The 20018-nt window shown below is 31.8% G+C and overlaps 3 protein-coding genes and 1 pseudogene across 5 annotated transcripts; 3 read left to right on the top strand and 1 right to left on the bottom strand.

Annotated features, from left to right (window-relative positions):
- Positions 1-6: 6 nt before the first annotated feature.
- On the top strand, positions 7-1768 carry LOC111699019 (sporozoite surface protein 2). The gene is made up of 4 exons (XM_023469543.1): positions 7-105; positions 171-200; positions 263-592; positions 864-1768. The coding sequence occupies exons 3-4, from the start codon at positions 301-303 to the stop codon at positions 1712-1714; spliced, it is 1143 nt and encodes a 380-aa protein (XP_023325311.1). The 5' UTR covers positions 7-105; positions 171-200; positions 263-300; the 3' UTR covers positions 1715-1768.
- Positions 1769-1803: 35 nt separating this feature from the next.
- Positions 1804-7624, top strand: LOC111699018 (uncharacterized protein PB18E9.04c). Its single transcript, XM_023469542.1, has 10 exons — positions 1804-1839; positions 2600-2905; positions 2964-3002; positions 5508-5825; positions 5893-5928; positions 5984-6313; positions 6385-6402; positions 6483-6812; positions 6915-6971; positions 7073-7624. The coding sequence occupies exons 4-10, from the start codon at positions 5513-5515 to the stop codon at positions 7549-7551; spliced, it is 1563 nt and encodes a 520-aa protein (XP_023325310.1). The 5' UTR covers positions 1804-1839; positions 2600-2905; positions 2964-3002; positions 5508-5512; the 3' UTR covers positions 7552-7624.
- LOC111699033 (uncharacterized) lies at positions 4206-4361 on the bottom strand (annotated as a pseudogene).
- A 4266-nt stretch (positions 7625-11890) lies between the features above and the next one.
- LOC111699028 (sericin 1) lies at positions 11891-18898 on the top strand. Of its 3 annotated transcripts, none has more exons than XM_023469562.1 (12): positions 11891-12079; positions 12248-12266; positions 13403-13759; positions 15671-15724; positions 15950-16264; positions 16539-16631; positions 16685-16759; positions 16855-16905; positions 17364-17393; positions 17462-17830; positions 17899-17925; positions 18559-18898. In XM_023469562.1, exons 1-12 carry the CDS (start codon positions 12038-12040, stop codon positions 18858-18860), a joined length of 1734 nt encoding a protein of 577 aa, XP_023325330.1. In that variant the 5' UTR covers positions 11891-12037; the 3' UTR covers positions 18861-18898. The 3 variants fall into 3 exon arrangements, with proteins under 3 accessions (XP_023325330.1, XP_023325331.1, XP_023325329.1); XM_023469563.1 differs by having other exon boundaries at positions 15647-15724; positions 16718-16759; XM_023469561.1 differs by having other exon boundaries at positions 15647-15724.
- The last annotated feature ends 1120 nt before the right edge of the window (positions 18899-20018 follow it).

The following is a 20018-nucleotide window of genomic DNA, read 5'->3' as shown; positions in this document are numbered from 1 at the left end:
ATCCTGAAGGAAGTGAAACTCCTAATAGAGAACCTGGATCTCCTGGAAAACCAAATAATCCCTGGGAAGAAGAACCTGGAAAACCCAATAGGCCCAAAACACCAGGTAAGTTAAAAAAGAAAAGTAAAATCACAGATTTTAAAAACTTTTTAATAATTAAATTTTTTTAGGCAATGGAAACAGTGATTATCCAAAAGATGGTAAGAGACCAATTTAAAAAGAAACTTCAAAGGTTTATTTGTAAATCTTTCTTACTGTTTAGGAGATATCGATTTCTTTACAACCACCTGGATAAATAGGATGTTAACAGAGCAAACAATAACCAGAATTGTAAAGAGATACAAATTTACAATAATCTATGATGGAAGGACTGTAACTATCAACCACTACCCTGTAACTGTGAAAGAATGGCAAAATGTTTTAGATAATGGTGAAGAAACATTAAAAGATGGTCCAAACACAGTAACTGTTACTTATAAAAACAATAATATCTATTTTGATAACAATCCACTGTATGATGATTCCATTACTACTACCTATAATTTTGGACCAACAAGTACCACGCCAACAAGCACTAAACCTGAACCAGAAGGTAAATTGATTTAAATTGCGAATATTTTGAGACAATACTTTACAATACAAGCAAAGGAATCCAGCTTTTTTGAAAATTGAACTTTCTCTAAATAGCTGAAAATTCTAAAACAAGCTCAGAATGTTTTTTCTAATTTACCAAGTTACCGAAACAAAATTTGAGTTAAATCTGTCAAGAGGTTCATAATTTATGATGGGACAAACAATTAAACACAGAGATTACTACTTTATATAATATACATTACATATATACTATACATGTTTCATTTTAGAACTGATTGATCTTAAAGAACCTGAATGGATTGACTCACTGACAAAACCACAAGAAATCATTAGAACTGTGGGAGACAACATATTCACCATAAGGTTTGATGGTGACACACTTTACATCAATGATTTCCCTGTTACCAGAAAAGATTGGGACCAAGTTATCAGAGGGGAAACAGTTGAATTAACAAAGAAAAACCCCGATGATACAGCAACTCTTACCAAAAAGAATGATGAAATATATTTCAATGGAAAACCCATTACAGGGCCCGAGACTACTAATACGGTCACAATAACTGAAAACCCAGAAAACCCAAGGGGACCTAATGGGAGAGAAGTCCCAAATAGTCCCAATAATGAAAATCCTAGCACTAATCCAAATGGACCTAATAATCCTAATGGACCTAATGGGAGAGAAGTCCCAAATAATCCCAATAATGAAAATCCTAGCACTAATCCAAATGGACCTAACAATCCTAGTGGACCCAATGATGGCAATAATCCAAATGGACCTAATAATCCTAATGGACCTAATGGGAGAGAAGTCCCAAATAATCCCAATAATGAAAATCCTAGCACTAATCCAAATGGACCTAACAATCCTAGTGGACCCAATGATGGCAATAATCCAAATGGACCTAATAATCCTAATGGACCTAATGGGAGAGAAGTCCCAAATAACCCCAATGATGAAAATCCTAGCACTAATCCAAATGGACCTAACAATCCTAGTGGACCTAATGATGGCAATAATGAACTGGAATATCCTGAATATCCTGAATATGTTCCTAAAACAAGAGGACAACCTAATAATGAGAATCCTAACAATAACCCTTTTACTCCAAGTAATATTTAAACTTTTAAAGTTTGAACTAAAATTAATTGATATATACTTAACCAATAATGCCAATTATGATTTTATTTATATGCAACTAGATTCAACATTCTCCACATCTACCACTCAAGTATTCATAAGTCCCAGTAAGTACCTTTTAAATGCACCTTATACATGTTAATATAAACTGTTATCATAGCTGTTTATATCAGCCTGCTTGAAGTGAGGGGGGGGGGATTGCCCCCCTCTTATTCTAGGGTAAACATACAGTTGAGCAGGGAGTTGTAGCCATCTAAAAATTAAAATATTTATGATTTATTAACTATTTACGTCAGTATTTGCACAGTTAAACACATCTTAATTGATATATCTTCCATCTTTTTTTTATTAGAACTTTGAACAGGGTCGTTTTAATGTTTAAATAATGCTTTTTACACATTTTTTGTTTAAACTTTTAATTGATATGAAATTTAAACAATATACAGTGAAACCCTTAATAACGAATACATCGGAAGAATTTATCAAATGTCGTCTTGACAACTTTTCAATGAATTTTATACTGTATTACGTAAATTTCAGAATTTGTGAAAATAAATAAATAGCCATGAATATGCGGGAACAGTTTTAAAGAGTTCCATAAAATCATTTAATTGAAAAACTAAATATCTGCAACATTCCATTATCAGAAAGTGAAGAATACGACATTTGATGAATTCTTTCGATGTATTCATTATTAAGGGTTTCACGGTATATAATTTAACATATTAATTTCATGAATTGTGCCAGAAAATGATGTAATTTAGATTTTTAAAAATATTCCTGGTACATTACCAAAAAAATAGTATCCCTTGAGACCAGTGACACGTTTTCAAGCCCTACATTCTAAAAATGTCTAAAATATTCTAGGTGATACTGATTTCACAACAACCACTTGGATAACAGATTTTGACAAAAATCAAAAAATTAAAAGAACAGTTGATGGTTTTACGTTTACTTTTACTCATGATGGAACTACTGTTACCATAAATGACTTCCCAGTCACAGAAAAGGATTGGGAAAACCTTATTAAGGGAAATACTGTAACATTGAAGAAACCTGATGGAAAAACAGCAACAATCACGTTTGAAAAACCCAATAAAGTCAGTTTCAATAATAACCCTTTCTATGGAAACAAAATTACTACGGAGATACAGACTACCACAACAAGAAGAGGTATTGTAATAGAATAATCATTGAAGAAAATGTTTAAGTAACGTATAATCTTTTTAAGTACCAAAGGGACCAAGCTATAAAATACAAATTATTCCAGGTATAATTAAGAAAGTTTAATAATTTTAATCAGTAAACATTAATGCAATTGAACATTCTCACGCTTTAATGGTAAGTCACAAAATATAGAGAATACATCTTATAAAAATCTGCACCTTGTAAAGTTGTAAATATTTAGTCAACATTAAATATTTGTTATCATATTGCCTTCTATTAAAGGGAGTGTTCGGGAAAAATGAAAGGGGGTATAGGCTTAATGGGATAAAAAAGCGCTTTTGATTGCTACTAATCTTACTTCTATATGTTGCGTCTATAAGGAAAAAATTGTTAAGGACGTCTCATACTGAATAACCTAGCACCCATACAAATTCAGAAAATTGTAACATACAACTTAGACCGTAAAAAATCAATTTAATTTCTAACAAATTATTCAGATATCACAACCTATAGTCATCAATTATGTTTCGCCAAATTGGTATATAGTTTATATTTTATAATAATTTATTCTTTTAGAGAACGTTTTAACGGATTTCAAAGATATAGTTGCGCAAGCAACAAGAGAAATAATCAAATTCAAAACAAATTAATTAAAAAATATTATAAAATATAAACTATATACAAATGTGGCGAAAGATAATCGATGACTATAGGTTGTAATATCTGAATGATTTGTTTGAAATTAAATTGATTTTTTACGGTCTAAGTTGTCTCCTGGATAGACCAAAGCTCTAAATATTAAAGACTATTTGTGACTATTAGTCAGTATTATTTAAGTGCCTTGAGACACTTATTATTCATCAAGAGGATCAGGACTAAATATAACTGAAAAGCCCATTTTAGTCAGTGCTCAGAACGGAAAGGTGTGAGGTTACAAGTTCAGTATCCCGACGGGGGTCTTGCCATATTTGTCTGTATGTGTGTGTCTGTGTGCCCAGCTGTGGCATTTACAGCTACCATGGAAGGCAGCTGGTAATGCGACCAACCCTGCCTAATCTAGGCAACTAGGCCCGCCTAATTAGGCAACTAAAAATAGGATTGCCTGCCTAATAAGGCAACTAAAAATAGGATTACCCACTTAATAAGGCAACTAAAAATAGGATTGCCTGCCTAATTACGCAACTAAAAATAGGATTGCCCGCCTAACTAGGCAACTAAAAATAGGACTAAATATGTGCCTAAAATATTGTTTATAAGCTCTCTCAGGTCAGGGGCGTACACAGGGTCAGTGTACAGGGTACCCCCAACCATAAAAATCCTGTCTATGCTCAGATTAAAAAAGTAATTTAATCACCCTCTGAACAGGCCATGTGTCTCATCATCATGGCTAAATAAGGTTTCAAGTTTCAGACAGGAAACTTGTCAATCATACTACAGAAATGATCCTGTGAAGTATATTCATAATTGTAAACAACTTGCTCTGAGCATTTAAAGATTCAACCCTCCTCCTGATTCTGTGAGTATATTCACATAAGATGCAATTGAAAAAAACATTAAACAGATAATTAAGTTTATTAAAGCTTTATGTAAATTATAGAAAATATTATGAAGAAAAATTTGTAAAAACTTAAGTACATTCATTCATACATAGATTTTAAACTAGCACTACTAGAGCCATCTAGTGGCATCTAATGTAGTTTCATCAAAATAGTATTTTCACACTGTTGGTGAAATATGAAATTTGGTAAATAGGGATATGTGATATTCTTCCAGCCATATACTTAACATCCCCCCCCTCCCCAACCAAAAAAACGGGATTATCAATGTTTTGGACAAAAATTTTAAACTTTTGAAAAAATAAAATGTGATTTTAAAAAATTCAAAAATATTTTTGTAATGTTAAATTTTTGATGAATTTTTATAAAATTATGTTTAACAACAAAAATATTTTTAAGTTGCGTTTAGTCAAAATAAGTCGCAATCGAAACAGCTTAAACTATATTAAGCTAATTTTGACAAAAAAAACTGTATAAACAAGATCTACCTCTAACAGCTTATAAGACATGGGGGGAGGAGAGGGGGAGAAGACAATTTATTCATAGAAAGGGGAGGTCTCTGATAATTTTAACATCTGGTTAAGATTATAGATTCACTACATAGATAGAAAGATAAGAAAATAGACAGGAAGATAGTAACACATTCTTTACCTCTCTTTCTTAGGATACTCCCCACCATAAACCCAAACTTAAAACAGTTAGAAAAAATAATATCTCAAATAGACATATTTTTAGGCTTGTTCTAGCTTGTTTTCTGAATGACCCCCTGCTGTCACCTTTTTAGCCGTTGATGGTCCACTCGGGCTGTTGCAATTTTCTGAATTTGTATGGGCGCTAAGCTATACGGTATGAGATGTCTTTTACAATTTTCTCCTTATAGACGCAACAGATAGAAGTAAGATTAGTAGGGATCAAAAGCGCTTTTTTATCGCATTAAGCCTATACCCCCTTTCATTTTTTGCAAACACTCCCTTTAAAGCAAAAGAGTTGGAAGGAATTGTTAAAAACCCTTTATAGTTGAAGAGTTACTTAAAATATTCTGGATTGTGTAGGTGACATGGATTTTACAACATCAACATGGATACAGGAGTTCACACAAATACAAACAATAACCAGGACTGTTGATGGCAATACCTTTACCATTGTTTATGACGGAGACACTGTAACGATAAATGGATTCCCTGTAACTGTTAATGATTGGGATACAGTAATAAAAGGAGAAACTGTAACCTTGAGGGGTCCTAGAGGCAAAACAGCTACTTTGACATTTAAGAAAAATACTGTTTATTTCAATAACCAACCTCTCACTGGAAATAGTGTTTCAATTTCTATAACAATTGGTTCAACAGGATCACAAACACCTACATCAAGTAAGAACATTAAGAATTTAATTTATTATCTATACCTTGATTAAGATACAACATAAACTATTTTCAGTTATCAGAGGGCCCAACCATCCAAAATTTAATCCAGGTATTTTCTACCATTAGAAAACAACTTTTTCCATCTAATTGTATAATGATAATAGAGGAAGATGATATATCTGAGGACCCTCTTGATTTTACTACAAGCCAATGGATCACTTCATTTACAACACAGCAAACAATCATAAGAACAGTTGATGATGTTGTATTTACGATAATATATGATGGGAAGAAAGTCACCATTAATGGCTTCCCTGTGACGCAAGATGATTGGGATGATGTTTTAAAAAGAAATACCGTCACACTGAAATCCCCCAAAGGCAACACAGCCACTCTTACTTACAAAGAAAACACTGTTTATTTCAACAACAACCCCCTGACTGGCAATTTTGTTTCAACTATGATATCATCAACAAGACCATCATCAACTACAGGTAAATTTTAAAAACAACATACAATTCAACTTTTCAATTTATCATATTTTTATAATGAATAAATATTTCAGGTGGAAACCGAACTCCTGGTAAAATTTCAAACTAGATTAAAAATTTGATTTAAAATTTTTTAGAATTAGATTGTTTTTACATATTTTAATGATTTCAGGCGGAATTGATTTTTTCAAAACTACATGGATAACTGATTTTGACAAGAACCAAAAAGTCACAATGACTGTTGATGATAACACATACATAATTAAGTATGAAAAAACAGTATTGACCATAAATGGTTACACTGTAACTGTGACTCTTTGGAAAAAAGTGCTTGATGGGCAGGAGGTGACACTGACCAATGATATTGGAGATACTGTAATAGTGTCTATAGTACGAGGAAACATTATGTTTGATAATAAAAAACTTACTGGTGGTATGCGTGTATCAACCAGTATCTCGAGTACACAAGCTTTTGATTTCAACAATTTAGGAGGATTTAATGGTGATTATTTAGATAAGAATGGAAAAAAAAGTTTATAAACATTTTTAATCATACTATTAATTAAGTAAAATATTATCACTCTTATTCAAGAAATATTTTTAGATTTTGGAAATGGCTATTTTGGAACAAAGATTCTGCCAAGCACTGGAGGGGGAATGGGTGAGCTATACCTTACTATACATAGTACAAATTAGTTCAAATCATATATACATAATCCTCTACATTTTTTAGCCCAAATAATATCAGTTATACTTTTTTAGAGGATCTTGACTTCAGAACTACTACCTGGTTTTCCAAAGTAAAGAAAAATGAAGAAATAAGAAGAACTGTTAATGGAAACACATTTGTAATCATTGGAACTGGAGATGGTAACACAGTTACAATTAATGGATACACTGTTACCAAGAAACAATGGCAGGATGCTTTATCAGGAAACACAGTTACACTAACCTCATCCTCAGGCAGTAAGACAATTACAATGACTTCATCTTCTAATAAAGTCATAGAGTTTGATGGAATGGTTTTCTATGGATATCTCACTAGTATGTCAAGATCTTACAGTTCAACCTCTTCCTCCTCCTCTTCTTCTTCCTCTTTCACATCCTCTTCCTCATCTTCATCCTCTTCGTCTTCATCATCCTCGTCCTCCTCATCTTCATCTAGCTTTGGCTCTCATGGTAGCTTTGGATCTCCAAAATCTTTCGGACATATGAGTTCTATGTGGAAGAAGAGACATTGAAGATTTTACCAATTGAATATGCATTAGTGAACTATAAATGTAATTTTTCAAAAATATATATTTTTTAAACAGATTAGTCGATTAGTTTAAGTAAGGGTTTAACAAATTCAAAAGCAGATTGCTCTAGTTGACCAACAAGAACATGCTCCTCTATTTGTGTGTTATTTATATTTACAAAAAAAATGTATATTTAAAAAAAAAATGTATATTTAAAAAAATTTGATGGAAGTATTCTAAAGTGGAAGTTCTATATAAAAAAAGCCTATTTACAAAATGTAAAAGATAAGGTGGACACTGGGCAGGCTAGATCTCTAGATCTCTAGATTTCCATCCATCTCTTCCTCCCCTATTTCAAAGCTTATTGGGACATATGCACCATCAACACTTAAGATCAATCTACTTTCCAGGCTTTACAGGCTGAGGAGTCTAAGCCTAAGTCTGCGCCTAATCATGAACCTAATCTTGAATCTGCGCCTGAACCTGAACCTGAGACTGAGTCTGCGCCTGAACCTGAACCTGAGACTGTGTCTATCATATGAATCATTTATATAGAAAATAAATAATGTAGTTTTTCCATTTATGAAAGTTGTAAACTTGCAATACATTTGTAATATTGTAATCTCTGCTACAAAATAAACATTTAAATTTAAAAATCATCTCATGGTTGCAGTTGTAAATAGTGTTGAGTGCAATGTAGAAAAGGAATAGGCAGGCAGTTGTAGAAGGGCCTAGAAAAGGAGTAACATTTTTCTGTACTGGGGGAGATGGAATCTGCCAGTTTTAACCCCAGATATGATCAGTCTTGTCAAGGAACCAAAGGAGGTAGGTCCAATAGAAAGTACTTCCGCAAGGCAAAGTTGCCTGATAGTTCTTTCCTGCTCTTATCAAGTTTTTAATCTTTATTGTTTGTATAATTTTATTTGTAAATATAGCTTGGTGTGCAATGTTGTGTTAGTATTTAATACTCTTTAGGTTATGTCAAGCCACCTCAACTCTAGGCTCAAAATATCAAAATACTCTTTGATATATCACACCTAGTCATGCTCTGTGTAAGTTGATCGGATTTCCCTACAAGCCTCATAACTCTGGACTTGATCTACTTTCTCAGATCTTCCTCTCAAGTATATCATTGCTCTGGAAGTAAAATGATTGACCTAAATTATTATATTCAAAACAATGAAATATTTACAACATGAAAAAGGAAATATCAAATAGGATAAACGTACTTTAATATAATAAATATCTTCATGCAAAGAACGCATAAAATCATAAATTAAAATAAATCTCAATATTCCTTATTTTACAGGACTAGGGTTTCCACCGAAAATTCTGGTTACGGTTTACATAAGGACTGATCCGGAAATTTTTTCCATTTCCATTATGGAAAAGGTTCTGAAAATCTGGAATTTCAGAACAATTGCCGGAACGATTTTTTTCCGTAAATTGTAAATTTCCGGGACATTTTTCTGGAATTATGGAGCATTACAGAATAGTGTTCCGGAAAATTCCAGTTTACGGAATTTTACAGAAAAAGATTCCGGAAAAAGTTGAAGACATCTTAAACTTATGTAAAAGATAAAACCAGTAAGTAATACTATCTTCAAATAATAGAATGTGCATCTGGTGTAGCTGTATTTAAAGTAATACTATTGTGAATTATCATGAAATAATATAATCCTGACTGCCATGTCTCAAAATAATTTCATCTACAGAAAACGGTGGAAAGGAAGGCGACATGTATAGCAATCCTTGAGTCTAATTGATGTTGTTATAAAGCAAATAGGTTAAAAAGTAACTTATAAAATCACTTTTAAATTGATTTGTATACAGTAAAGTATAAACTATGTAATTTCCATGTTTCATGATCATTGAACTATTTAGAGTCTTAATCTAAGTCTAAAAGTTCTCACTCTATTTATATACTTTGCTCGTCTGTTTGTTTGTATCCAATAAATGTCCAAACAGCTGAACCGACTGAACCCAACATTTGTGAGGCAACTCACATGGCCCAAGGGAAAGTTTAAAACTGGTTAAAAATTTATGCAGGAAAAAAAAAACTAAAAATTAATTATTTTTTAATTCACCACTTTAAAGCCCAGTTTTTATAAACTCTTATTTCATCCCATCCTGATCAAATACTGAGGGGGAGGGGGGGATCATAAGCCTATCCGATGACCTTTGAAAAGGTCATCGGATAGGCTTTATCAGATTCTGCTTCAAGGTTGGGGTGGGGTCTCTCTAAAAAACAGACGGTAGTTGGGGTAGTAAGGGTAGTTGCCATTCAAATTCAACTTCAAGGGTGGGGGTGGGGTCTCTCTGAAATATAGACGGTAGTTGGGGTAGTAAGGGTAGTTGCCATTCAGATTCAACTTCAAGGGTGGGGGTGGGGTCTCTCTAAAAAACAGACGGTAGTTGGGGTAGTAAGGGTAGTTGTCATTCAGACTCACATTTAAGGGTAGGGGTGGGGTCTCTCTAAAAACAGACGGTAGTTGGGGTAGTTGCCTTTCAGATTCAANTCCAAGGGTGGGGGTGGGGTCTCTCTAAAAAAACAGACGGTAGTTGGGGTAGTAAGGGTAGTTGTCATTCAGACTCACATTTAAGGGTGGGGGTAGGGTCTCTCTAAAAACAGACGGTAGTTGGGGTAGTTGCCATTCAGATTCAACTTCAAGGGTATGGGTGGGGTCTTTCTAAAAAGCAGACGGTAGTTGGGGTAGTAAGGGTAGTTCCCATCCCATCCCATCGCATCCCATTCCATCCCATCCCATCGCATACAAATTTTTTAAATTTAATTTGTAAAATGGAGTGTTTGTGTTCAGTAATATACATGTCTCATTTTTTTTTAATTCTTGCTTCTTTTATACATGAATGTGTATAATAATATTCTAGCTTTTTAAAGGGTGGAAAAGGGGAAAAATAGCTTTGCCTGGTTTTCTGTGTGAAAGAACTAGCAGTTAAAAAAATAAATTTCCTCTTTACATTCCCCTTTCCTTTTCATTCCATAAATCACATGTTTTAAGCTTGTTTTTGGCATTCATAACACTCTCCGACCTTTACTATCCTCACCACCCACCTTCTGAAGGGTGCACATTTCGTCGTCAAAAATAAGGCATTTTATATGTTCACGGCTTCTTCACCTTGGAGTTAGATCTTTTCTGACCAGCTCTCCTCCGCCAGGTAGGCAACTCTGAAACACCTTCCCTCCATCTGGAACACCCTGGAACATCCAATCCTTGGACAGTATTCAGAAAGGACCTGTTCAAACCCTATTCTGCCTTAAACACACTTCCAATTTGGCTTCCTTGCAAAATTTCTTAACTTTTAGATGTGAAGGCAGTTTGCAGTGTGTGGGGATTGTGAAGTGATTGGGGAGTGTGTGGGAAGTGTGTGGAATGTGTGAGGAGTGTGAAGTGTGTGGGGAATGTTATGTGTGAGAAGTGTGGAGTGTGTTGGAAGTGTGGATTGTGTTTTAATGCTGAGGGACAGACACAACTCTCCTTCATACGTAGGGGCTTCACTCCAGGGCACACTTACCACACACTCCCCAATCACTTCACAATCCCCACACACATCTGAAAGTAAAGAAATTTTGCAAGGAAGCCAAATCAGGTGAGGACAGGTGGCAATAAAAGTAAGTGCTCTGCTGCAAAACCATGGTTGTGAGTGATTTGTGGGATGGAAGCTTATCCTTAGCTATGCTTATTTTTTTTTTGAAAATTAATTTTATTGTCATTAATCAACGTTCCTTAACAACCCTAATGCAGACTATGCATATGAATATTTATAATTATGCCTGCACTGCATAAACTGGTTTTAGCCACGATTTAAGAAGATAAAAGTTTGGTTGCATTTCCCCCACATAATGCAACCTCATTGGCCTACCATTACTCTGCCTTGCTATTCTGAGCCTTCTTTAGAACATAATTGTCTGTTTCAAACTAATTACTATTTTTTAAATAAAAATATTTAATTTCAGTAAAAATATGCTATTTTTAAATTCTATTCATTATTTACATTTCTCTTTATGCAATGTTGATTAGATATTTATCACAAATGAATCCCTAGCATAGATTCATAATTTATATATAGAAGTGTGGCAATTGTTGTATATTCTCATAGCAATATCATATTACAAAAAATTTAGTCAAGCAGAATCAATAATCCTCATGTTTGCAGGTAGATTTGAAATATACTAATAACTAAATATCACATGCAGTAGAAATGTTAACCTTAATATATATTACATGCAATCTAATACTTTATAAAACATGAAGCAATTTACGTTCTTTTTCCAATAATCATAGCTTAATTAACCTTGTATTTACTTTCTCTTAATTCAGTTATTTAAAAGACGGAAATAACAGAACATCAAAGAAATTGTTTATTTTGATACTGGAGAAAATTTAGTAATCAAGCGAAAATATGTTTTTCTTAATTGGAGGCAGTATAGCGAGCCTACACATAAATTAACAAGTTTCAGTTTCAAATAATGTTGACATTAAAAAGCGTATTTCTCATTTGTCTCATTCAGGAAAAATTTAAAAGTGACATTTTTTTTTCACACAGTGAATCCTTGGGAAGTGTTCGAAAAAAGTTTTTAGGTTTAAACTTTATTTAGTCATTGGTGTTTAATGTTATTGAGATTTTCTATGTCTCAAAATGTTTAGACATACATTTAACTGATTAAATTTGTAAACAGGTTGCTATGGGGAGGCCTGGTAAGTCACTTTAAACTTATTTTACTCAGGAACCATTGAAATCTGCCCCCTTTACAAATGTTTTTCCTTAATCACTAAATCTTTAAATATGATTATTTAAAACCATTGTCTCTCTTAAAACTTAAAATGAGTTTTCAGGGATAAGAGATAAATTTGTTTTTAATATAGGAATGGGCATTTTCCCATATTTTTTAAATCCTTATTCTGAAATTTTTGGAAAATTCAAAAATGATTATTTTAAAAAATTTAAAAACAATGATCTTGTAAAAATTAAAAAAGATCATTATGAAAAGTTGTTGTTTTGGAACATTTCAAAACAGTCATTTAAAAAAGTTATTGTTTTAAAAAATTCAATTTTCTCTTCTTAACAAATAAACAAACTTTTTCTTTTTTCCGTTTCAAAACAGAAAACGATCTCGTATGGTTTTTTGTTAAAAAAAGAAAAAAGCCCAATTTTTGTTTTTTTGTTTTAAAACAGAAATGATTTTGATAAACTTTTAATTCCAAAGACTTATTTAACCATCTTACTTGAATTTATATTGATGAACATATAGTCCTAAACATAATAAACAAAAACACATGCCAATGTCTCATTCAGATGATTTTCCATGATTTACAAAATTTGTAAAATATTAAAGGTTATTTGGCTTTTAGAGATTTTTCATATTGAATGATTTTATTCTTAATTTACATATATATATATATATATATTAATATTTATTTTGTGAAATTGAGCAAAAAATAAGGTTTTCCCACTTTAAACTTTAAAAACGCTGAAGTTCTCAAGGTTAAACTTGGTTCTCAGCCTTTAATTCATAGAAAATATTTTTAAAAAATTCCATTTTGAAAAATCTCTTAATTTGAAAACAAAACAATTCATAAGATGGACCCTTAAAATAAAAAAAAAAAACAATTGTGTTGAAAACAAAATATTCAAGATAATGTCCATCCTTATTTTTAGATCTTAAAAATAAATTTTGATATAAAGAATTTGCATTTTGCAATCTTTAAAATATAACCAAAATTTGCTAAATATTTTTAAATATCCAACATTTTGGAAAACTCACAGTGTAATATTTAACTTTTTATCATAAAAAAATATTTAAATTTCTTGATTCCTATCTAGGTTACTTTAGGAGATTTGGACTTTTCTTCCAGTAGTTGGATTTCTAAAATGGTGCCTGGTCAGACAGTTTCCAGAACAGTTGATGGAAATGAGTTCAAAATTACTGGGGATGGCAAAACAGCCATCATCAATGGGTTCCCTGTTACTGAAGCACAGTGGAATGAGGCTATTGGAGGAAAGACGGTTCCATTAAAGTCAGAGGATGGAAAGGAGGGAGTTTTATCATCTGAGAATAAGAATGTAAAGCTAGATGAGAAACCAATATCAGATGGAATGAGCATATCAATGAGCATATCATTCAAAGGTCCTTCATCCTCTTTATCTAGCCTCCTAGGAGAAGAAGAAGCTTCCAAAGATGCAGCTAAAGGTTAAGATTTTGCTGTATGTATAAAATGCCTTATTTTTCACATTAGCTTTATAAAAAAGTTTCAACTTGTCAGTGGTAGTGAGGGTAGTTTAAAATAAAACAAAAATTTTGCAAAAAATGTTGATACCACCAACAAGTTGAAACTTTTTTATCAACATTTTGTCAAGAATTTATTTTTCAATTCCCCACTACCCTCACTACCACCGACAAGTTGAAACTTTTTTATCAATATTTATTCAATAATTTATTTTTCTTTTTGCCACTACCCTCACTACCTCCGACTTTTTAAAATTTATATATCAACATTTTTTTCAAAATTTTTTTTTTTTTAAACTACCCTCATTACCACCGACAAGTTGAAACGTTTTTATCAACATTTATTCAATAATTTATTTTTCAATTTGCCACTACCCTCACTACCTCTGACTTTTTAAAATCTATGTATCAACATTTTTTTCAAAATTCTTTTTTATTTTAAACTACCCTCACTACCACCGACAAGTTGAAACTTTTTTATCAACATTTATTCATTAATTTATTTTTCAATTCCCCACTACCCTCACTACCACCGACAAGTTGAAACTTTTTTTTCAACATTTATTCAATAATTTATTTTTCAATTCCCCACTACCCTCACTACCACCGACAAGTTGAAACTTTTTTATCAACATATATTCAAGAATTTTATTTAAATTAAAAACTACCCTCACTACCACTGACTTTTCAAAATCTTAATTTCAACATTTATTATTTTTTTTTTCATTTTCAAACTACCGTCAATTTCAAGACAAAAAACTTAAGCAAGTCTTAAAGAAAAAAAAGAGGCAATTTAAAGATTTTTAAAGTTGAATTTCTTGCTTTTTTTATCAAGATTTTACAAAAAAAATCTGATACTTTTATAAGAAAAGTATCTGCTAACTACCATACATACCTATGTTAATAAAAAATTCACCTATTGTTTAGCAAAAAAAGGCATTTTATACGTTCACAAGATTTTGTGGGATTAAAAATTAACAGTACCTACCACCCACCTTGTTGTTGTCGGGTTTCAAAGGTTGAAAACAAACATCTCACTTTGAACTTTCAATAAGCAAAAACGAAGGTTTTTGAAAATGAGCATTTTAAGAAAATTATCCACTTTAAAAAGACTAAAAGCTTTCATTTAAAAAACTATTGTTAAAAAAAATTTGCTAATGAATGTGAGTTTTATGACAATTAATTTTTTTTTTCAGAAAGATAAAGTTAAAAATGTTGTTTTATCAAAACAAATAACTTGAATAATTTCTGACCTTGGATTTTCAGACCATAAACAGTATTTTCTCTTTTAAAGGTCGTTAACAATTGTTAATGAAGGGTCATCGTAAACGGTCATTTACAAAGGGCCATTTTCAAAAATTATAGCTTTTAAAAACCATAGTTTTTAAAAACTACCAATTTTAAAATTCAAAAAACGATTGTTTTTGAAAAAAAAAAATTTTTTAAAACTATCGTTTAAAAAAAAAAAAAATATCATTTTTTAAAATTACCTTTTTAAAGAAAAGTTATCTTCTTGAAAAGATAGTTTTTAAAAATGTTTCATTTTTCTTTTTTATTTATTGTTTTCAAAACAAAACAATCGTTTTTAAAATAAGTGAAAACAATCCATCTCTCACCCACCAATTAAAGAGAGAGAGCTTGTTATGAAATAAAACAAGGTAAACTAGGACTACATCATAGTACATTCCTTCTGTATTCGAAAATTTGAAAAGTCATCTCTCTTTCAAAATCCATCCAAAGCCAACTGTGGGGGAGGGGAGGGGGTGGTCAATCAAAACCAATTTTCTCAGATTTTTTTCCAGGAATTTCTTTACAGATCTTGTATATAACTTTAAACTGCTAATTTTAAAGGTAATAATGACAATTCTTCTGCAGTTTCTTCTAATGCAGCCTCCTATGGATCCCACAGTGATGGAAGTTCTGAAAATGGTAAGTTTGAGAATTTCAAAGAAAGGGATGGATTTTTCATCACAAACTCAATATTTTGGATTCCTTTATCTTTGCAACCTGATGATGTAAACCTTTGATATCTCAAACTTATAAATCTAAATGTATTTGAAAGTTTAAAGTATCTAAGGTCCACATTGAGTTGCAAAGTTCATTTACATAAAATTACATCTATAATTCCTTTAAGAAAATGAAAATTATCTTTAGATTGGGATTTTACTTCTCCCTCCTGGATCACAAAACTTGGGCCAGGACAAACACTTGTCAGAGTTGTTGATGGAAATGGATTTATTATTAATGGAGATGGTAAAACAGCAACAATTAACGGATTTCCAGTTACCGAGAAGGAGTGGCAAGATGCTAAAAATGGACAACCAGTCACCTTAAAATCTGGAGATAAGGAGGCAAAACTAACTGTGTCTGGAAAAAATGTGTCATTGGATGGGAAATCAATAACTGATGGAGCACAAATTGCTAACTGTATGTCTTTGGCTTCTTCTTCACCAGCTAATACTTCTTCAGGTGACTGATTTACATTTCATACAGTCAGGGATTCAATTTGGATCTTGGATCTATTGTTTCAAAAGCTGATCTAAGGTAGGAACTTTTGTATTGAGGATATTGTAATTTATGCTTAATCTCAATCTTTTCTGCAGATTAATTTAATCTTCATTGGATATCTTGCATGGTAGTCGTACCCTGGAGCAATAACTGAAGAAAAAAGAGAATTAGAATTTATCATAAACTTAAATGCAAAATATCAAAATTTTATCGAATGTATTTATAATGATTTCAGACAGTTCAACAACAGCTGCATCAACTGCTTCGAATGAAACAACTGCAACTCCTGTAACACCAGCTCCTAGTGGATCAGATGCATCATCTACAGGCGAGTTTAAACATAATTAGTTTTATTAAATTAAAATAAATTCTTATTATTAGACTTGGCAATCTTCAATTTGTTTAAATCTTTAGACGAAAATACAACTTCACCCAGTGGGGATTCTTCAAATGCAGGTGTTTCAAAAGTAATAAGACAAAAAAAAAAAAAAAAAAAAGAAATATGTAAAAATAGAGAGAGTATTTTATTGAGAATTTGTTTTAATCTTCAGACAATAATTCAACTTCAACAAAAGGGTATTCTGGGTCCTCTTCACATACAGGTGATTCATAAATGACATAATCCCAGCAAAACAAAACTTGATTACTATAATAGTTTGAAACGAGTTTTAATTTCACAAGTTAAAGTCAAATTTGTGGTGCCTTTTTCTCTTTTTGGACCAGTACTACACTTTGCTTAACAATTGTAGTGAACTTCTTAATTTCTCCATTCAAGTTTTCAATTAGTTTGAAAAATGAAAGAACTTTTGTAGCCACTCAGCAAATAATCTGCCTATTGAGTTCAAAAGATAAGTTTTTGTAAAAGAAAAGTTTTATTTTTGGGAAACCATAAAAATTGTAGAATTAGAGAATTAAAAAATGTTATGCTAAAACATATTGTCAATATATGTAATGGTCAAATAAGATCAGATTTTAACAGTTTTCCTTGACAAACAGAGACAAAAAAACTGTTTCTGTAGAATTATTTTAGTTTAATAACTTATAATCATATCTTATTAAGGCATGCCAGGACTTCCACCAAATCTTGATGGTAACTACAAAAATTCAGCATATCATCTTTGTTTTCTTCTGGTTAACTGTTTAATACAAATATTTTAGCTGAAGTTGATTTCACCACCTCGGACTGGATAACCAAAATGGTTCCAGGACAAACAATTAATAGAAACGTGGATGGAACTGACTTTAAGATTTCTGGAGGAAACAATACAGCTAATATTAATGGGTTTCCGGTCACTGTAGACGACTACAAGAAGGTATTGGGTGGGGAGAATGTGACTTTGAAAGCTGATGGGAAGGAGGCAGTTCTATCTGGTTCTGGGAAAAACATAATGCTGGATGGCAAGTCAATTACAGATGGATCAACTATATCTATGGGCATGTCATACAGGTCTCCAATGTCCCCAATGGCAGGTAGTATGCTTGAAGGCCTTGGAGCAGGCCCTTCAAGTGGCTCATCATCTTCTTCAGGTACTTTAAATAAAAAAGATTTAGAATGTTAGAATTAATTAACAATCCGTGATTCTTTAATTTCTTAGGATCAAGCTCACATGGAATGAATGATGGTAAGCAAAAGCATAATCAATATACTGTATCATGGTACCTTGATCCTGGCGTTTTTTTGTAACGTGTATCAGTGCCAAAGTTGAGTGACAGTTTTCAAGCCTTCCTGGAGCAATTATTTTTCTGATGACAATTTCATCCCTTTAACATTGTATTTGTTTTTATGGCGTTTTTTGGCTTTTTAACAAAAAATGCTAGTAAAAATCTTAATGTTTTCACCATATGAAAAAAGTTTCTTAAAAATTTGATTTAACTAACATTTTAGAAAATCTTAAATTTGATTAGAGTGTTCTTAATTTGTTGGGAAGTCATCATGTACTATGTAATAATATTAACATTCTATACTCCAAAAACTAAGTGCTCTGCAGCATGTAACATTCCTGGTCACACTTACCCCAGCTTTGAGTGAACAATTATCTCACTAGAGGGAGATGGTTCATTTGTTGTACTGTATTCTGTATGCCTACTGTACATAAAGTTACTATGGTACTTAATTGAATCAAGGTTTTCAGTGATTGGCCCCTTCATTTAATTATTTTATCAAGGTTTGTTCAACAATCCTAATACCATGTAAGATACTAATTTCTTTGGTTATAGAATAATAAAAAGAGTTTACAGACACTATTTTATTTTAGAGGATACCGATTATACAACATCAACATGGATTACTAAAATGGTTCCAGGTCAAACTATTACACGTAAGGTTGATAACAATGAGTTTATTATAACCGGAGATGGCAAAACTGCCATCATCAACAGCTTTCCTGTAACTGTGGCTGAATGGGATACTTTGGTGAAAGGACAAGAAGTTACACTGAAGAAAGATGGAAAAGAAGCAAAATTAACCTTTAAAGACAAAAATGTGATGATGGATGGAAAATCTATAAATGTTGGATCTACAATATCGGTGGGAACCAAGTTTGTGCACAGTGGTTAAAAAACATATTTATTAAAAAATAAACATGTAAAGTCAGATGTTATACAAATGTATAGATATTCTTTAAAAAATAGGTTTTAAATGATTTTCTTAAGCAAGATATACATACTTATGATCTTATTTTTACCAAAAACCGCAGATTTTAAAAGATAATATTAAAACTGAAAGATATGTTAGTTGCTTTAAATTAGAAGAAATTCATTTGCATTTGACTTCAATGCAAAAACCTTAGATACTTTTCTTATTTTGATCTAATCACTGAATTCATAGTGTTACATTACCATGCAGGTTTGGTCGTATAGATTAGTAATCTGGTCAAACACATAGCCTAATAAGATGATCCTCTGCTAATTACTATTTTTTAAATGTCAACTCAAGTATCTGATAATTGCCTACCTTTCTGCCTTATCAGCTGAAGTTTACAGATAGTTGATAATTATCTACCTATCAGCTTAAGCAAGCAGATAGCTGATAAATATCTACCTCACTGCCTTATGAGCAGAAGTGCACAGGCAGCTGATAATGAACTACCTGCCTGCCTTATCAGCTGAAGTGTACAGATAGCTGATAATTATCTACCTGCTCACTTTTTACCTTAAGTTTACAGGTAGCTTTTTAAAATCTAGATATTTATTTACGTATCATGGTTATTATAGTTTACAAGATTGTTAAAAATATGAGTTTATCACAAGAGTTTCTTAACGAGTTTCACTTTTTACCTTAAGTTTACAGGTAGCTTTTTAAAATCTAGATATTTATTTACGTATCATGGTTATTATAGTTTACAAGATTGTTAAAAATATGGGTTTATCACAAGAGTTTCTTAACGAGTTATCATGTACATACAATTATAAATCAATAAAGTCGGAATCAATTTTAACAGATACTTTTTTCTGTTTTTTCCATTTCTGGGTTGTTGGTAAGTTTATATTCAAATATTGATAATGAAGCAGTTCGTGAGAAAAAAACTAAATTATTTATTGAAAGATAGCATACTTTTCTGGAATATTACTGTAGATACTACAAACACAGTGCGTGTTATCTCTTATTGGAAAATGCTACAATTAACAGTGTGCATGCTTTTACATAAACATACACGGGAGCGAGTTTCCCTTTTTTACATTAATAAAAATAAGATAAGCTATCGATGGTGCATCT

The sequence above is a fragment of the Eurytemora carolleeae genome, unplaced genomic scaffold (genome assembly GCF_000591075.1).
Source record: "Eurytemora carolleeae unplaced genomic scaffold, Eaff_2.0 scaffold340, whole genome shotgun sequence".
In the NCBI taxonomy this organism is placed as follows: Eukaryota; Metazoa; Arthropoda; class Copepoda; order Calanoida; family Temoridae; genus Eurytemora; species Eurytemora carolleeae.
This window is presented reverse-complemented; position numbering and strand designations above follow the sequence as displayed.

Coding starts and splice junctions, on each gene's coding strand:
- LOC111699019 (XM_023469543.1), top strand. CDS start 301: ATGTTAACAGAGCAAACAATAACCAGAATTGTAAAGAGATACAAATTT. Junction 593..863: donor CACTAAACCTGAACCAGAAG/GTAAATTGATTT, acceptor GTTTCATTTTAG/AACTGATTGATCTTAAAGAA.
- LOC111699018 (XM_023469542.1), top strand. CDS start 5,513: ATGGATTTTACAACATCAACATGGATACAGGAGTTCACACAAATACAA. Junction 5,929..5,983: donor CCATCCAAAATTTAATCCAG/GTATTTTCTACC, acceptor TAATGATAATAG/AGGAAGATGATATATCTGAG. Junction 6,972..7,072: donor AAGCACTGGAGGGGGAATGG/GTGAGCTATACC, acceptor ATACTTTTTTAG/AGGATCTTGACTTCAGAACT.
- LOC111699028 (XM_023469561.1), top strand. CDS start 12,038: ATGTTGACATTAAAAAGCGTATTTCTCATTTGTCTCATTCAG. Junction 16,760..16,854: donor TGGGGATTCTTCAAATGCAG/GTGTTTCAAAAG, acceptor TTTAATCTTCAG/ACAATAATTCAACTTCAACA. Junction 17,926..18,558: donor CTCACATGGAATGAATGATG/GTAAGCAAAAGC, acceptor ATTTTATTTTAG/AGGATACCGATTATACAACA.